The sequence below is a fragment of the Saccopteryx leptura genome, chromosome 4 (assembly GCF_036850995.1).
Source record: "Saccopteryx leptura isolate mSacLep1 chromosome 4, mSacLep1_pri_phased_curated, whole genome shotgun sequence".
Lineage (NCBI taxonomy): Eukaryota > Metazoa > Chordata > Mammalia > Chiroptera > Emballonuridae > Saccopteryx > Saccopteryx leptura.
In genome coordinates, this window is record NC_089506.1 from 152,345,342 (window position 1) to 152,359,153 (window position 13,812).

General features: G+C 40.2%; 2 protein-coding genes across 4 annotated transcripts in view; one reads left to right on the forward strand and one right to left on the reverse strand.

Moving 5' to 3' along the window:
- Positions 1-9,292, reverse strand: part of SKIC3 (SKI3 subunit of superkiller complex) — a 99,124-nt gene extending 89,832 nt beyond the window's left edge. Inside the window, exons 1-2 of one of the 2 annotated variants that reach the window (XM_066381857.1) lie at positions 9,249-9,292; positions 4,198-4,266 (exon numbers count right to left, since the gene is read on the reverse strand). The gene's annotated coding sequence lies outside the window, so the exon portion shown is untranslated. Of the gene's footprint in view, positions 1-4,193; positions 4,267-9,248 lie in introns of both variants that reach the window. The other variant, XM_066381856.1, reaches the window with a different exon arrangement.
- Positions 9,293-9,459: 167 nt separating this feature from the next.
- Positions 9,460-13,812, forward strand: part of ARSK (arylsulfatase family member K) — a 46,351-nt gene continuing 41,998 nt past the window's right edge. Inside the window, exons 1-3 of one of the 2 annotated variants that reach the window (XM_066381868.1) lie at positions 9,460-9,694; positions 11,417-11,546; positions 13,534-13,693. In XM_066381868.1, coding sequence (XP_066237965.1) covers positions 9,557-9,694; positions 11,417-11,546; positions 13,534-13,693 — 428 coding nt within the window. In that variant the 5' untranslated portion in view covers positions 9,460-9,556. The remainder of the gene's footprint in view (positions 9,695-11,416; positions 11,547-13,533; positions 13,694-13,812) is intronic. The other variant, XM_066381869.1, reaches the window with a different exon arrangement.

The following is a 13,812-nucleotide window of genomic DNA, read 5'->3' on the forward strand; positions in this document are numbered from 1 at the left end:
TGATGATGACAACTAATCTAGACTGTTAAGTCTAATCCGGAGGGACCCGAAACATTGAAGACACAAACAAGGTCCATCGATTACACACCAAAGCTTTATTGTCTAGCTTGGCCAAGCGGCGGCAACTCCGACAGAATTCTGAGGGAGAACGCGCGGTGGCTCCTCAGTTAACTCTTTTGTGGGCCAGCACAAAATTTCTAGCAGACAGGTCTGCATTAGCAGTTGAAAAGCACTGATTTTATTATATTAGTAAGAGCAGAGGCCTTTTTTTCCATTTCTTTCATGTCGTATGCTGTGAACAGCTTGGGAGTCTAAGTGCTGGTTGACTCTCCCTTGCTTGGACGAGCTTCCATTCATATGTTGGGTGATAGGAAAGATGGTCTTTGTCCTGGAAAAGCTGCATTCTTCTATTTGTTTTTCTTGGTCTTGTCTTGGCACTGTTTCTTTTTTAACTTGGACTTCTTGATGTTTTCTCTTGGATGCATTTTTATTTCTGTTGGTCTATGAGGAGCCCTGAGGAGCCACTGCGCCACCTCACCCGCAGGTGTTGTAAAGTACCAAAAGCTACAGAATCAATATTAATATTTTAAGAGGCTTGAAGAACATTTTATTAATTTGGGTTAAGGTGTGCAGAGAAATTCTGAGACTAGTCTCTGTACTGTGTGATTGGCATGACCAGGATGGCCCTTGGCATTGTATTGTAAATGCAAAGGGGAGGAAAACATGGATTCCCAGACAATCCACCACACCTGTGGGGAAAGGGGTGAATGGCTAGCCAGGTGCAGGAAGAGAAAAGCCAAAATAAACCTTTTCTTATAGCAATGAGCCATTTGCGGGCATTTGTCCCCATGGAAACTACTTCTCCTATGTAAATGCGTATGATTAACACGTGTGACTCTGGACAGTGAGATGGCGGATAAACACTAGATAATATAGGAATGCCTTTTAATATGTAAAGAGACATCTTTCTACCATTGTGTTGACTTGTAAATTTTGTTTTCTTCAAAATGATGTATGGCTTGCAAATTGAACATGGTCCTATCATGTTAAAGGACATATGACTATAACCAATAGTGGTAAAGGGCTCCTAATTACAATTTTTGCTTCTGTACTTCCCACTTACAAAACTATTAAAACTAGGTAGAACAAAGGGCCGGCGCGCTCTCCCTCAGAATTCTGTCGGAGTTGCCGCCGCTTGGCCAAGCTAGTCAATAAAGCTTTGGTGTGTAATCGACGGACCTTGTTCACGTCTTCCATGTTTCGGGTCCCTCCGGATTAGGCTTAACATTAACCACACTGATGTTGTTTGAAGATTATAGACCAATGATCTTAGTCAAATTTGCTTATGCTCAGGATGATTTCTTAGCAGTCCCTGAAATGGTTCCCCTATTCCCTGGTCCCCAAGTGTAAAAATGTTGAAAGCCACTGAAAACAAGAGAAAGACCTAAGGTTTATGAGTCACTAATGAATCAAATGCTAAACTAGGGATAATGAGTGAAGTGCAATAGGAATTCAGAGAAGAAAAGTGTGTTGTGAAGTATTTGCTACCAGATGGAGAAGACAGGATTTAAAAATGGCCTGACTGGCCCTGGCCGGTTGGCTCAGTGGTAGAGCGTCGTCCTGGTGTGCAGAAGTCCCGGGTTCGATTCCCAGCCAGGGCACACAGGAGAAGCACTCATCTACTTCTCCACCTCTCCCCCTCTCCTTCCTCTCTGTCTCTCTCTTCCCCTCCCGCAGCTGAGGCTCCATTGGAGCAAAAGATGGCCCGGGCGATGGGGATGGCTCCGTGGCTCTGCCCCAGGCACTAGAGTGGCTCTGGTTGCGACAGAGCGACGCCCCGGATGGGCAGAGCATCGCCCCCTGGTGGGCGTGCCGGGTGGATCCCGGTTGGGTGCGTGCGGGAGTCTGTCTGACTGCCTCCCCGTTTCCAGCTTCGGAAAAATACAAAAAAATAAAATAATAAAAAAATAAAATAAAATAAAAATGGCCTGACCAGGCAGTGGCGCAGTGGATAGAGCGTCAGACTGGGATGTGGAGGACCCAGGTTCGAGACCCCGGGATTGCCAGCTTGAGCACGGGCTCATCTGGCTTGAGCAAAAAGCTCACCAGCTTGGACCCAAGGTCGCTGGCTCAAGCAAGGGGTTACTCGCTCTGCTGAAGGCCCGTGGTCAAGGCACATATGAGAAAGCAATCAATGAACAACTAAGGTGTCGTAACAAAAAACTGATGATTGATGATTCTCATCTCTCTCAGTTCCTGACTGTCTATCCCTCTGTCTGACTCTCGCTCTGTCTCTGTAAAAATAAAAAAAATAAATAAAAAAAATAAAATGGAGGGAAGGAGGAAATTAATCAGAGGCAACTGCATTAGCAAAGTCAGAGACATAGAATGAATGTGATAGAAATGAACTGTATAGGAAACATGAGAAAATGAAACAGAAGGACCTTGATGAAGAATAGAAAAAAAATAAGCTGGGTAGGTAAAGTAGAGGACCAGATTACATAAGACCTTCAAAGTCAGACAGACAAGTTTAGACTTAAATATAGCAGCAAACAGAGCTATTTAATGCTTCTAAGTAAGTTATTTTTGAAGACCGCTATCGACAAACTCCATTCTTCTCTTGGTAACCAATTTTAATGTTCCTATACCCTTCCATATCCCTACATGTCTCCATATGTAATTACAATTACAATTACTCTTGCTTTGATGCAATCCTCTGGTCTTCCCTTCGTATTCTTTCTTCAATTTGACATTTAGCATAATACACTAGCACTGAGGCCCTCTCTTCACCCAAAATAAATAAATATATATGTGTATGTGTGTGTGTGTGTGTGTGTGCATGTGTGTGTATGTATATATATGGCATATGTGTGTGTGTAATATCAGATATATATATATATGTTTCAGGAATTTATACATATATGTGATTAAGGGGGCTAAGTAATTTTTTTTCTTATTGAATTATTAGTGGCATTAATAAAAATATTTGGGTTTCAGGTATACAATTCTGTAATATATAGTGATTTTTTTTTTGTATTTTTCTGAAGTGAGAAGCAGGGAGAAAGACTCCCGCATGCAACCAACCAGGATCTATCCAGCATGCCCACTAGGGGGCGATGCTCTGCCCATCTGGGGCATTGCTCCATTGCAACCAGAGCGATTCTAGTGCCTTAGATGGAGGCCATGGAGCCATCCTCAGCGTCTGGCCCAACTTTGCTCCAATGGAGCCTTGGCTGTGGGAGGGGAAGAGAGAGAGAGAGAGAAAAGAGAGGGAGAAGGGTAGAGAAGCAGATGGGTGCTTCTCCTGTGTGCCCTGGCCAGGAATCGAACCCAGGACTTCCACATGCCAGGCCAACACTTATATTAACTGGCCAAGGCCTTATATTAATTTTTAAAAAGAAAAATATCTGCCAATTCCGAGCCCTGAAAAGATCTTCTCCTTAGGAGGTAGAGTGAAGAAGGGAGACTCATTCACTCATTTTCTAAACAAAACTTCACTGAGTACTAACCATCTACTAGACACCATCAAATTCACCTCCTTTCAGAGTAAAACTCTACAACCCAAAATTATTCCAGGAGACCCCATACTTCTCTTTTGGGAATATTTTCCTCCATTCCAAGTATTTCCAATACCTTAAAGAAAAATCTAGCTCTCTTGCAAGTGTCTAATCTTCCTCAGCCCTGCAAATTATACCTTTCCTCTTATTTTTCTCCTCAATCTTAACTGACTTTTTAAAATAAGAGCATTCATTTTGCACGTTTTCACCCAATAAGTTTTCTACTACCAACTTAAAAGATTTTAATTCAACATATCAATCATAAAAAGTAGCAACTGCACTTAAAAAAAAGTTAGAAAGGGACAATCATAATAAAAAGACATATACCTCAAAACTAACAAATATAGGTAGATGGAATAATATACAGTATACTACAGAACCCATCTAAAGCTAGGGCACCTTAAGCTATATTCATTTGTACAGATACAAAGATTCCATAAAACAATAATAATAGCTACAATTGTAAATAATAGTAATAATAATGACAATTACAGAAAAGCAAAAAATGATACCTTTAAATCTAATAACAAAAGTCTAAATGCATTTTATAATAACCTTTATTTTGAAAGAATTTGGTAAGATCAATTATTGAATAAAAGTAGATTCCAATCACCTATTATTTAGCCTTCTAAACACTTACCTTTTACCTACTATCACTCTCTATCTTCCTTTGAATTGAACTTCAGATTGTTCCTTAACCGTTATCCATCTAAATTAAGTAAAATGAGACAGTCAGGCACATAAAAGGTGACATATATAACCCCAAACCTACTGAACTTTTTTTAATACATAAAATTTAAGCTCGCCTGACCAGGCGGTGGCGCAGTGGATAGAGCATCGGACTGGGATGTGGAAGACCCAGGTTTGAGACCCAAGGTTGCCAGCATTGCCAGCTTGAGCGCGGGCTCATCTGGTTTGAGCAAAGCTCACCAGCCTGAGCCCAAGATCACTGGCTCGAGCAAGGGGTTACTTGGTCTGCTGAAGGCCTGCGGTCAAGGCACATATGAGAAAGCAATCAATGAACAACTAAGGTGTCGCAACGAAAAACTAATTTATAACTTAGAACGTGAGAAACCTTATGTATAATTTTTCATCTTTCCCCGAAAGACACTAATCTTAATCTCCAAATTTCAAAAATTAGTCTAAACCATGTTCCCACAGCCTCAAGAGATAAAAAGAACTTCCATAAACAATCACGTTCGGAAAAAACACTCCAGGAACACAAAATATATTAACTTCAGTGTAAAAAGCTGAGCCAAGAGAATATCACCTATTTCTCAACTACTTTGTTTTGAATCTAGGACAAGGATACTTATTCAAACCCAATTTGCAGCCTAGCTACATTAAAGTGAACCTTGTTCCAAGCCGTATAAAGAATTATAAATATACTGCTCACAAAAATTAGGGGATATTTCAAAATAAATATGAAGTAATAAAATATCCACTAATTTTTGTGAGCAGTATATTTTAAGATGTTGCCCACATCATGCGACTACATTAGTTTGTAATTAAATAAAAATAGAGAAAAGTTTTTTAAGGTTAAAAATCTATCTAAATAGCCATATAAAATATTGGCACAAATTCTACATTACTACAAATTCTGAGTATCTTTTGACGGCATCCTAGATTGAGTCAAGCAAAATTAATCTAGGATGCTTCGTGGAGAGTTTTTTTGGAGTGGTTTTAGAAAACTGAATAAAGTTTAAAAAGAAAACATGGTACTTGACAACTAGGAGATGAATAAAATTTAGATGAGGCAGGTGGGGATGAACACGAAACAGAAAGTGAGTTTACTGGACTAAAACATGCTATCAATATACTTAAATATTAGTCCCACGGAAAAGCATCTTACTATAAAGAAACAAAGATTTGTGATTCAAACAAATGTTTAGGAAAGTAAAAGCTAAAACAAGGGGTCGGTAGGTAAAATAAATGTTAAAATCTGACTCTCCATATCACTAACTTCTTTAAGCCCCCATCCCGCTATAGTCCATATTCTTCCCATCCAACCTGATTTAAATTTATTATTCAGTCACTCTGTCCCTAAAAATACTCCAGAGTTTTTCAGCCTCTTCACTCTGCCATATCCATACACCAAAGCAAGACTTAACTTGGTTGAGGAGGGGCTTAGGAATCAGATGGATCTGGGTTCAAGTACCATCAGACCGTGGGCACCTTACTTCATAATTCCAGGCCTATTTTCTCATTGGTAAAGTAAGTATCACATCATTTATCTGATACGTACATAGACGTAGTGCCTGGACACAATATATGTAACTTCTGTTCTTAGCTACTGCCACCCTCTCAACCAACTTCACCACTTCTTTTCCATTCCTACCCTACAGTGGTTATCATATACTTTCTCTTTACATACAAAATCCCCACCACTCTCCTTCCTTGATCTTTCAAGAAGCAACCTTTTTGCCTATGCTCCTCAAAAGATGGCTATCATTAAACAGAAGTATTCTCTTCAAATTGGTCAGTACACAAATATGAGACTAAAGCCTGCAAGAGAACCAGTCTCTCCTGAACCACTAAAGCATTTACTGGTTGAGCTATTCAACTGACATTTAACAGACACTTTTTATTGTTCTATATAAATGTGTCCTGTCTCCCAGGTCAAAAAATTCCCCAAATAAAGATAACATGTCTGACGTAATGTACAAAATTTCAACAATGTAAGGAGTTCCTTACATATCCAACACCTATTAAGTACCATAATGTACCAGCTTCCAAAGCCTACTCAGAAATAGTTTTTAGTTCCCCACTGCCAAACAGCAGTAATTCTCCATTTGCTAAAGTGAGAAAGGAACAATCTTTTCAACATTAGCTCACATTACCTTTTCCACCATCCCCAGAGCTTTTCACCTCTACCTCTTTACATCTCCCATTCAGCCTGTCCAATTCTGCTTGTCTACTCAAATCCCACGTGGTAATTCAAGTCTACATTCAAGTGTCAAGCATAAAGCCTTCCCAGATGAATCTCATACTAGTCAAAACTTTTTAACACTTATTATCTATACAAACTATTTCCAAAAGTGTATACCAAGAAATATTAACATGCTCAAAGGTGTCAATACATGGCCTAATAATTTTGTGTATACTGTACATTACATATGTCACCCTTTGAAAGTCATTAGGCTCTGGGAAGTGCTATAGTAAAGACCCAAACAGTTTAACCCAGGGACTCTGCCAGTTATGTTACTATGAAACATTTATTTCAATGAACAGTAATTAACATTTGAAGCACTAACATTCTCCTAAGTACAACTGGGATATTCTGGTTTTCAGTTTTTGTTTGTTTGGCAATTAACTGTACTTTTTGATACCTTTTATACTGTTATTAAATTTATAGGGGAGTGGGTATGTGTTTGTTTCCCACAATAAGCCTAAAAGTTCCTTAGGAGCAAAAACTGTTTAAACTACTGTCTTGAGTTCCTAGTGTCTGGTACATTGTGATATTTAACAAATATTCACAGAATCACTGCAGGTGAAGAAAATACTGAATTTATTCCACATAGTCACTAACTACTGACTTAATACCTTTTCTTAAGGCAGAATACATATACATAGTTCTTCTGGAACTTTGAACATTAAAATATGAAAAACCAAAACCTGGACGAAGACTTTCAATTACAGACCTTTACAAACTACAGAGTTAAGCATTTCAATAAAGCAAGCAATCCCTAACAAACAAATCTTTAACTGATGACTTAAACATACACATAATGGAGCCCCCTACCCTCCCTGCAATACAGATACATACACACATGTACATGTACACAGATGCACACTGCCACCTCAAAAGTTCCTTTTCTGATAAACTTATGATTAGCAAAAATGCTCTATGTACAGAAGAGAGTGATCAAAATAATAGACACCTGCAATTATATAATAATTAGTTGAAAAAACAGGAAAAGGTTGGGAGAGGTGGGAACTAGTGTGGGAAATGGTGAGAAGTAGATGAAAAGGGGAGATAATTCATGTAAAGTGAAGAGAAATTGATAGATGAATGGTTAAAAGTCGAGATAGGCTGACTTCAGCTCAAAATAGAATTTCTAATAATTAGACTGGTAAAAATGTGGAATAGCTGCTTATAGGAGAGTGTTTCCCATCACTAGAGATGGAAAAGCACAGACTGGACAACCTACTGGCAGAAACACTGTAGGACAAAATGAATGTCAGATGAGAAGTTGGATTAGAAGCTTCTTAGATTCTTCCAGTGCTACGTGCCTGGGGACCTAAAATATTCATCCTGCCCCACCCAATGCAGCACCTGCTCCCACTGACACTGTCAAGTGGAGACAGAGCTAAAAAAGATGCAGTCCTGTCATCCTGACCAGGAATTCAGAATACAGGTCCTGTGGAAACAAGGCCAGAGAGTAAATACAGTTCACAGAATCTGTACTATGCCACAGATGAAGTTAAGTACATTTTTGATGAATCTAAATGTCAGTCAATGTTTCTATGGTAAAATGTGTTCTGCATTCCAAATTAACTCTGAACATACCCTGTTCATGAAAAAGCCTATCTGTATTACCTTCCACGTTGGCCTATTATTTCACCTTTGTTTCCCTACAGTATACATTCCTTAGGACAAGGACTACTGTTTATATATCTGTATTCACCACAGATGTCAGGCATGCTGCTCGGTTAATATTTCTGCTTCACTAACAGAGCAAGGTCAGTAGATGTCCTAAAATTTTGTAATTAACTGGAGACAGAGTATACAGTGAGGTAGGGCACAAAGTACTCAAATTCAAGTCCTATTCAGACTGGCTCCCTGGGTAACCTTGGGCAAGTCATTTAACCTCTCCACGCCTCTGTTTTCCCATTCGCAAAATGATGAAAGTGCAGAAAATATTCCATGTAAAATTATTTGTTGCACAGTAAGTGCTTAATAATGTTAGTCTAATCTCCAGGATGGAATAAGTGTTATGTGTGTATTAAATAAGGTCTGTCCCACACTACAATTATTTCCTGCAAAAGATCAGATATTACTATTGAGTTGATTTTATGTCAAATGAGTACTGAAACTGCCAAAATATTAAAAGAACTAATATGATATGCAAATTTATAGCTGAAACTATGATAATTAAGTCAGGAATTTGGCGCTGGGACAGAAATATGCTTCTTCCAGATTTCTCCAAAGGAGTCCAACAGTCAAGATGGACCAGTGATTTCTCTGCAGAAAAACAATGGGTTCTGAACCTACGTCCATTAATCTAGTACGTCACACAGCCCAGCATTTCTTTCTGTTCGTGTCTCTCCTTTGCACCTTAAAGGCAAGAAGTACCTAAGCTTTCCCTACCTAGAACCTTAAGCTGTACTTGCGGCTCCGCTCCTGACACACCCGAGTCCAGTCCATTCTAACCGCACCGGCAGAGGCGGCAATAAGCGGGGGCAGCGGCAAGTTTCCTCGGGGGGCTGTGTACAGGGCCCCGCCGTCTCCGCAGCGCACCGGGCCGCCCGCAGAGGCCCCAGCGAGCACCACCCCTCCTCCTCGAGCGGCAGGGCGCCGCCACCTCATCACCGCTCAGTCCTCGGTCTCGCCTACTACTCAGCCACGCTCGTTCGGCGCAAAACCAGCACCCTTGGCCCTGACCCTTTCACTCTCCCCATTTTCACGTCCAAAATTTCAACCGCCTACCAACTCCAACTTCTGCAAAAGCGACAGCCACCCGGACCCACCTGGGACAGAAGCTTCTACAAACACGTCAAATCGGGCGCCTGCGCATTTCCCAAGCAACGCTCACGTGACTGGGAGTGGCTACCGCCTTGTTTTTTCGGCATTCGATTAAAAGGTCTTAACATAAGTTTACTAGGGGGGAGTCCACCTTTGCGCATGTGCTCACGCTGACCCTGATGGGAGTTGTAGTTCTTCGGAGAAAGTACTAGGAAGAAAGCAAACCGCGACCTCTGAGATCCCTGCCCACCTCTTCCCTGGTGGAGGAAGGCGGGCCCAGGACCCAGAGGCCGGCGGTCAACTGGTCCCTGCGATGCTGCTGCTGTGCGTGTCGGTGGTCGCAGCCTCGGCGCTGGCAGCACCAGCTCCCGAGACCACTGGGGAGAGGCAGGGAACCGTTCAGGCTTGGCCCGATGCGCCTAACGTGGTGCTAGTTGTGAGCGACTCCTTTGTAAGTACGGAGAGGCGACAGGGGGCGGGGCGCACGGGTTCAGATCCGCTACCTCCGCAGCCTTTCCGGTGCTGCAGGTCTGGGGAGCAGAATCTGAGACTCAAACATGTTTTACCCCGATGCAAACTAAGTGCATTTTATCTTGAGGCCACGTATAAACACAAGAAGACCACATAGATACGCCTATAATACATATAAAACAATACTTTAGTGAATAAAATGCACTCTGAGAGCGTCTTTGCTTCTGCTATAAGTGGTTATTTCCACATACAAGTATGCTCTGATTCTTCCCACCTTTAAAAGAACCTGATCTGAATTCTACGTTCTCCTCGAGCTGACACTCCAGTCTCTAACAACTATCCCATTTTTCTGTTTCCCTTTGCAAAACAACTTCTTAGGATAGCTGCCTCACCTCCTCACCTCCCATGCTCTTTTCCCCTTTCTAGTCTAGTTGTCCATCCCTACCGCTCTGTTGAGAGTGCTCTTGTCAACAGCACCGACTGATTCCCTACTGCCAATTCCAGTGTGCATTTTCTGGCCCTTTTTGGGGTACCCTCTCAACACAGCTGACATTACCTCTTTCTTGACATCCTGTCTTCTCTGGGCTTTCCTGGGACGCAGTGTTCTGTATCTTCCTCACTGGCCATTCTTTCTCAGTTTCTCATGCTGCCTTCTCCTCTTACTTGGGACTCCTCAGGTTGGGCTTTCCTGGGACGCAGTGTTCTGTATCTTCCTCACTGGCCATTCTTTCTCAGTTTCTCATGCTGCCTTCTCCTCTTAACTTGGGACTCCTCAGGTTTCCCACTGGGTTTCTTCCTTTCCCACTTTCACTCTCTTCTTGAAAGGTTTCATTCAGTCTCATATACGGTGAATACTATACTAGACTCCCAAGTTACCTTTCTCAGATCCAGACTCCTGCCTGGACGCAACATCCCATCCTATTCTACATCCATTTGGAAATCTCATACATCTCGTGGATTTATCTATATTCCATATTTTAAATTGGCTCATTTTAAACTGTACTTTCACTGATTTATAATTACATTGAAAACATATCATAGTTATAACTCCAGGACTAGAATATTTTTTTTTCTGTTTTTGCTCTTTACCAAGGAAAGTTCAGTTCCCAATTCAATTCCAAACTACATATCTCCAACCCAAACATCTCTCCTAACTTTCAGGCGCATTTATTTGCTGCCTAATTGATACCTCCATTTACGTCTTGCAGGTGTCTCTAACTTTACATGCCCCGTAAATCATTTGAACGGCTGGCTCCTTGTCATTAGAAGCCTTCACCGTCCACTCTATACCTCAGGCTTTTTGCAAAGCACATCAGTCTACTTTTTGCTCTGCCACCAGAATAAACTTCAAAGGCACCAAGGACTCTGTTTTATCTCCAGATTGTATCTCCAGACCTTACACAGTGCCTGGCACATAGTAAATAATAAATGTTGGTTCAATCAGTCCATCATCGTCTAACAGAATGATCCAGAAAGTCCTTCAATTTATTTACTATGTTTGAATGCATATAAGTGTAACACTACGTTGAATTCTCCCAGATGCTGATATCATGTCTATACTTGTTTTTATCCTTTGAGTATTTTAGGATCATACTGCAGTCTTTTGATGCTTGTATATTTTATGGTTAAAATTAAAGGAAATAATTTTCTTTTTGCATGTGTGTGTGATGCAATCAGTGCTAATTAAATTTCTGTATTCCAGGATGGAAGGCTAACATTTTATCCAGGAAGTCAGGTAGTGACACTTCCTTTTATCAACTTTATGAAAGCACATGGCACTTCCTTTATGAATGCCTACACAAACTCTCCAATCTGTTGCCCATCACGTGCAGGTATGAACGTGCTTAGCAGTAATGGAAGAAAGAGGGCACACATTGAAAATAACTTTACAATTTGAAATGTTATCCCCAAAAGTAGTATAGTAAGTCATATTTGGCATCTAATAAAAACAATTTTTAAGTGATATGGATTTTAGTGTTGAGTATGGGGGTTATTAGACTTTCTAATTTACTTTTTCAGAGTAGTAATTTTTATCATTTAAAATGGTGTTTAGTTCATGTGTTACTGTTTTACTTTCTTATGATTGGTGACTAAGAATCTTTCACCAAGAAAATGAGGAAATATTTGTATTTCCTGGAAGAGTTTTATTTCCAAAGAAATTTTTCAGTATGAGGGCGTTGGGAGGGGATTTAAGAGTATTCCACACAATAATCAGAACTGTTGTACATCAGGTTTATCTGAAGTTTTCTGTGTTATTTCAGATTATACACTCTATCTTTCTTTAGGCTCAATTCATTTATATCCCAATCCTAATCACTTTTATTATAGTAATTTAACAAATAGGCATGGTAATGGAAAAATGTGACATTAAGCCATGAATAACTGAGAAATGGAAAAATGGCCATTTTCTGACAGAGTTGTTTTCCGCATTCTAATACGTGATTGTTTGCTTAGGTACCTAAATAGCACTCAGCTCTGATCTTTGTTAGTTCCTTTCTCTAACTTTGAGCATAGATTGTTTTTCTTTTTCTAGTTCCTTGAGATGTTCAATTAGCTTGTTTATTTGAGCTCTTTCTTTTTTTTCTTTTTTTTGTGACAGAGACAGTGAGAGAGACAGAGAGAGGGACAGATAGGGATAGACAGGAAGGGAGAGAGATGAGAAGCATCAATTCTTCGTTGCAGCACCTTAGTAGTTTGTTGATTGCTTGTTCATGGGGGGGGGGGGGCTACAGCAGAGTGAGTGACCCGTTGCTCAAGCCAGCGACCTTGGGCTCAAGCCAGCGACCATAGGGTCATGTCTATGATTCCACGCTCAATCCAATGATCCCGCACTCAAGCGGATTAGCTCATGCTCAAGCCAGCAACCTCAGGGTTTCGAACCTGAGTCCTCTGCATAACAAGCCGATGCTCTATCTACTGTGCCACCACCTGGTCAGGCTCTTTTTTCTTAATATAGGTATTCATCACTATGACCTTTCTTCTTGGAACTGCTTTTTCTGCATCCCATTAGTTTTAGAATGTTGTATTTCCATTTTCCCAAGATATATTTTGACTTCTCTCTTGATTTCTTCTCTGACTCATTGGTTGTTCAGTAGCATGCTGCTTAATTTCCACATATACTGGTATGTGAATATTCCCGTTTTCTTCATTGTAGTAAGAAAATTGCTTGATATGATTTCAGTCTTCTTAAATTTACCAAGATCTGTTCTGTAGCCCAACATAGGATCTATTCTGAAAAGTTCCATGTGTGCTTGAGAAGAATATATTATATATTCTGTTTCTTTTGGATGGGATATTCTTTAAATGTCTGTTAAGTCTTTCTGGTATAACAGGCAGCTTAAGTCTAGTGTTTTCTTATTGATTTTTATCTGTTGTTGACAGTGGGGTATTGAAGTCCCCTACTATTGCTATCTATCTCTCCCTTTATGTATGTTAATATTTGAAGAGGGACTTATTGAAGAAATAGTTGTAGAAAATGAGAAAATTAACCATTAACTACTTAGGGATTATTTTTATGATTGAAAAAAGACCCTAAAGTCAGATAGGCTTTATATTATATTTAATCACAGCTGTTTTTACTGTAAACAACCTATAAGCCTTAGAGACTCGCCTGTAAAATGGAAACAGGCACTCCTTGCAGAGTTTTCCCCTGGATAATCGAGGTAGTTAGGGATGTTGGGGAAAGCACCTTATGCAGGTGTGCCTTATTCCAGAGCGTGAGCTCTAAACTAGTCGACTCTATTCTCTCTTGGAGTATTTGTCTTAATAGTTAACCCAAACTGGTAAGCTTTACACTAATCCCAACTTCTTTTTCCCCAGCAATGTGGAGTGGCCTCTTCACTCACTTAACGGAATCTTGGAACAACTTTAAGGGCCTCGATCCAAATTATACAACCTGGATGGACATCATGGAGAAGCACGGCTACCGAACACAGAAGTTTGGAAAGTTGGACTACACTGCAGGACATCATTCCATTAGGTAAAAAATAAAACAAAAATAGTTCCTAGTAGGCTTCTCTCTGCTGTTTACATAAATGTACTCTTTTTTACTTTTTTTTCCTCTACAAAGGTAAAATTAAATCTATTAATCCCTTAATT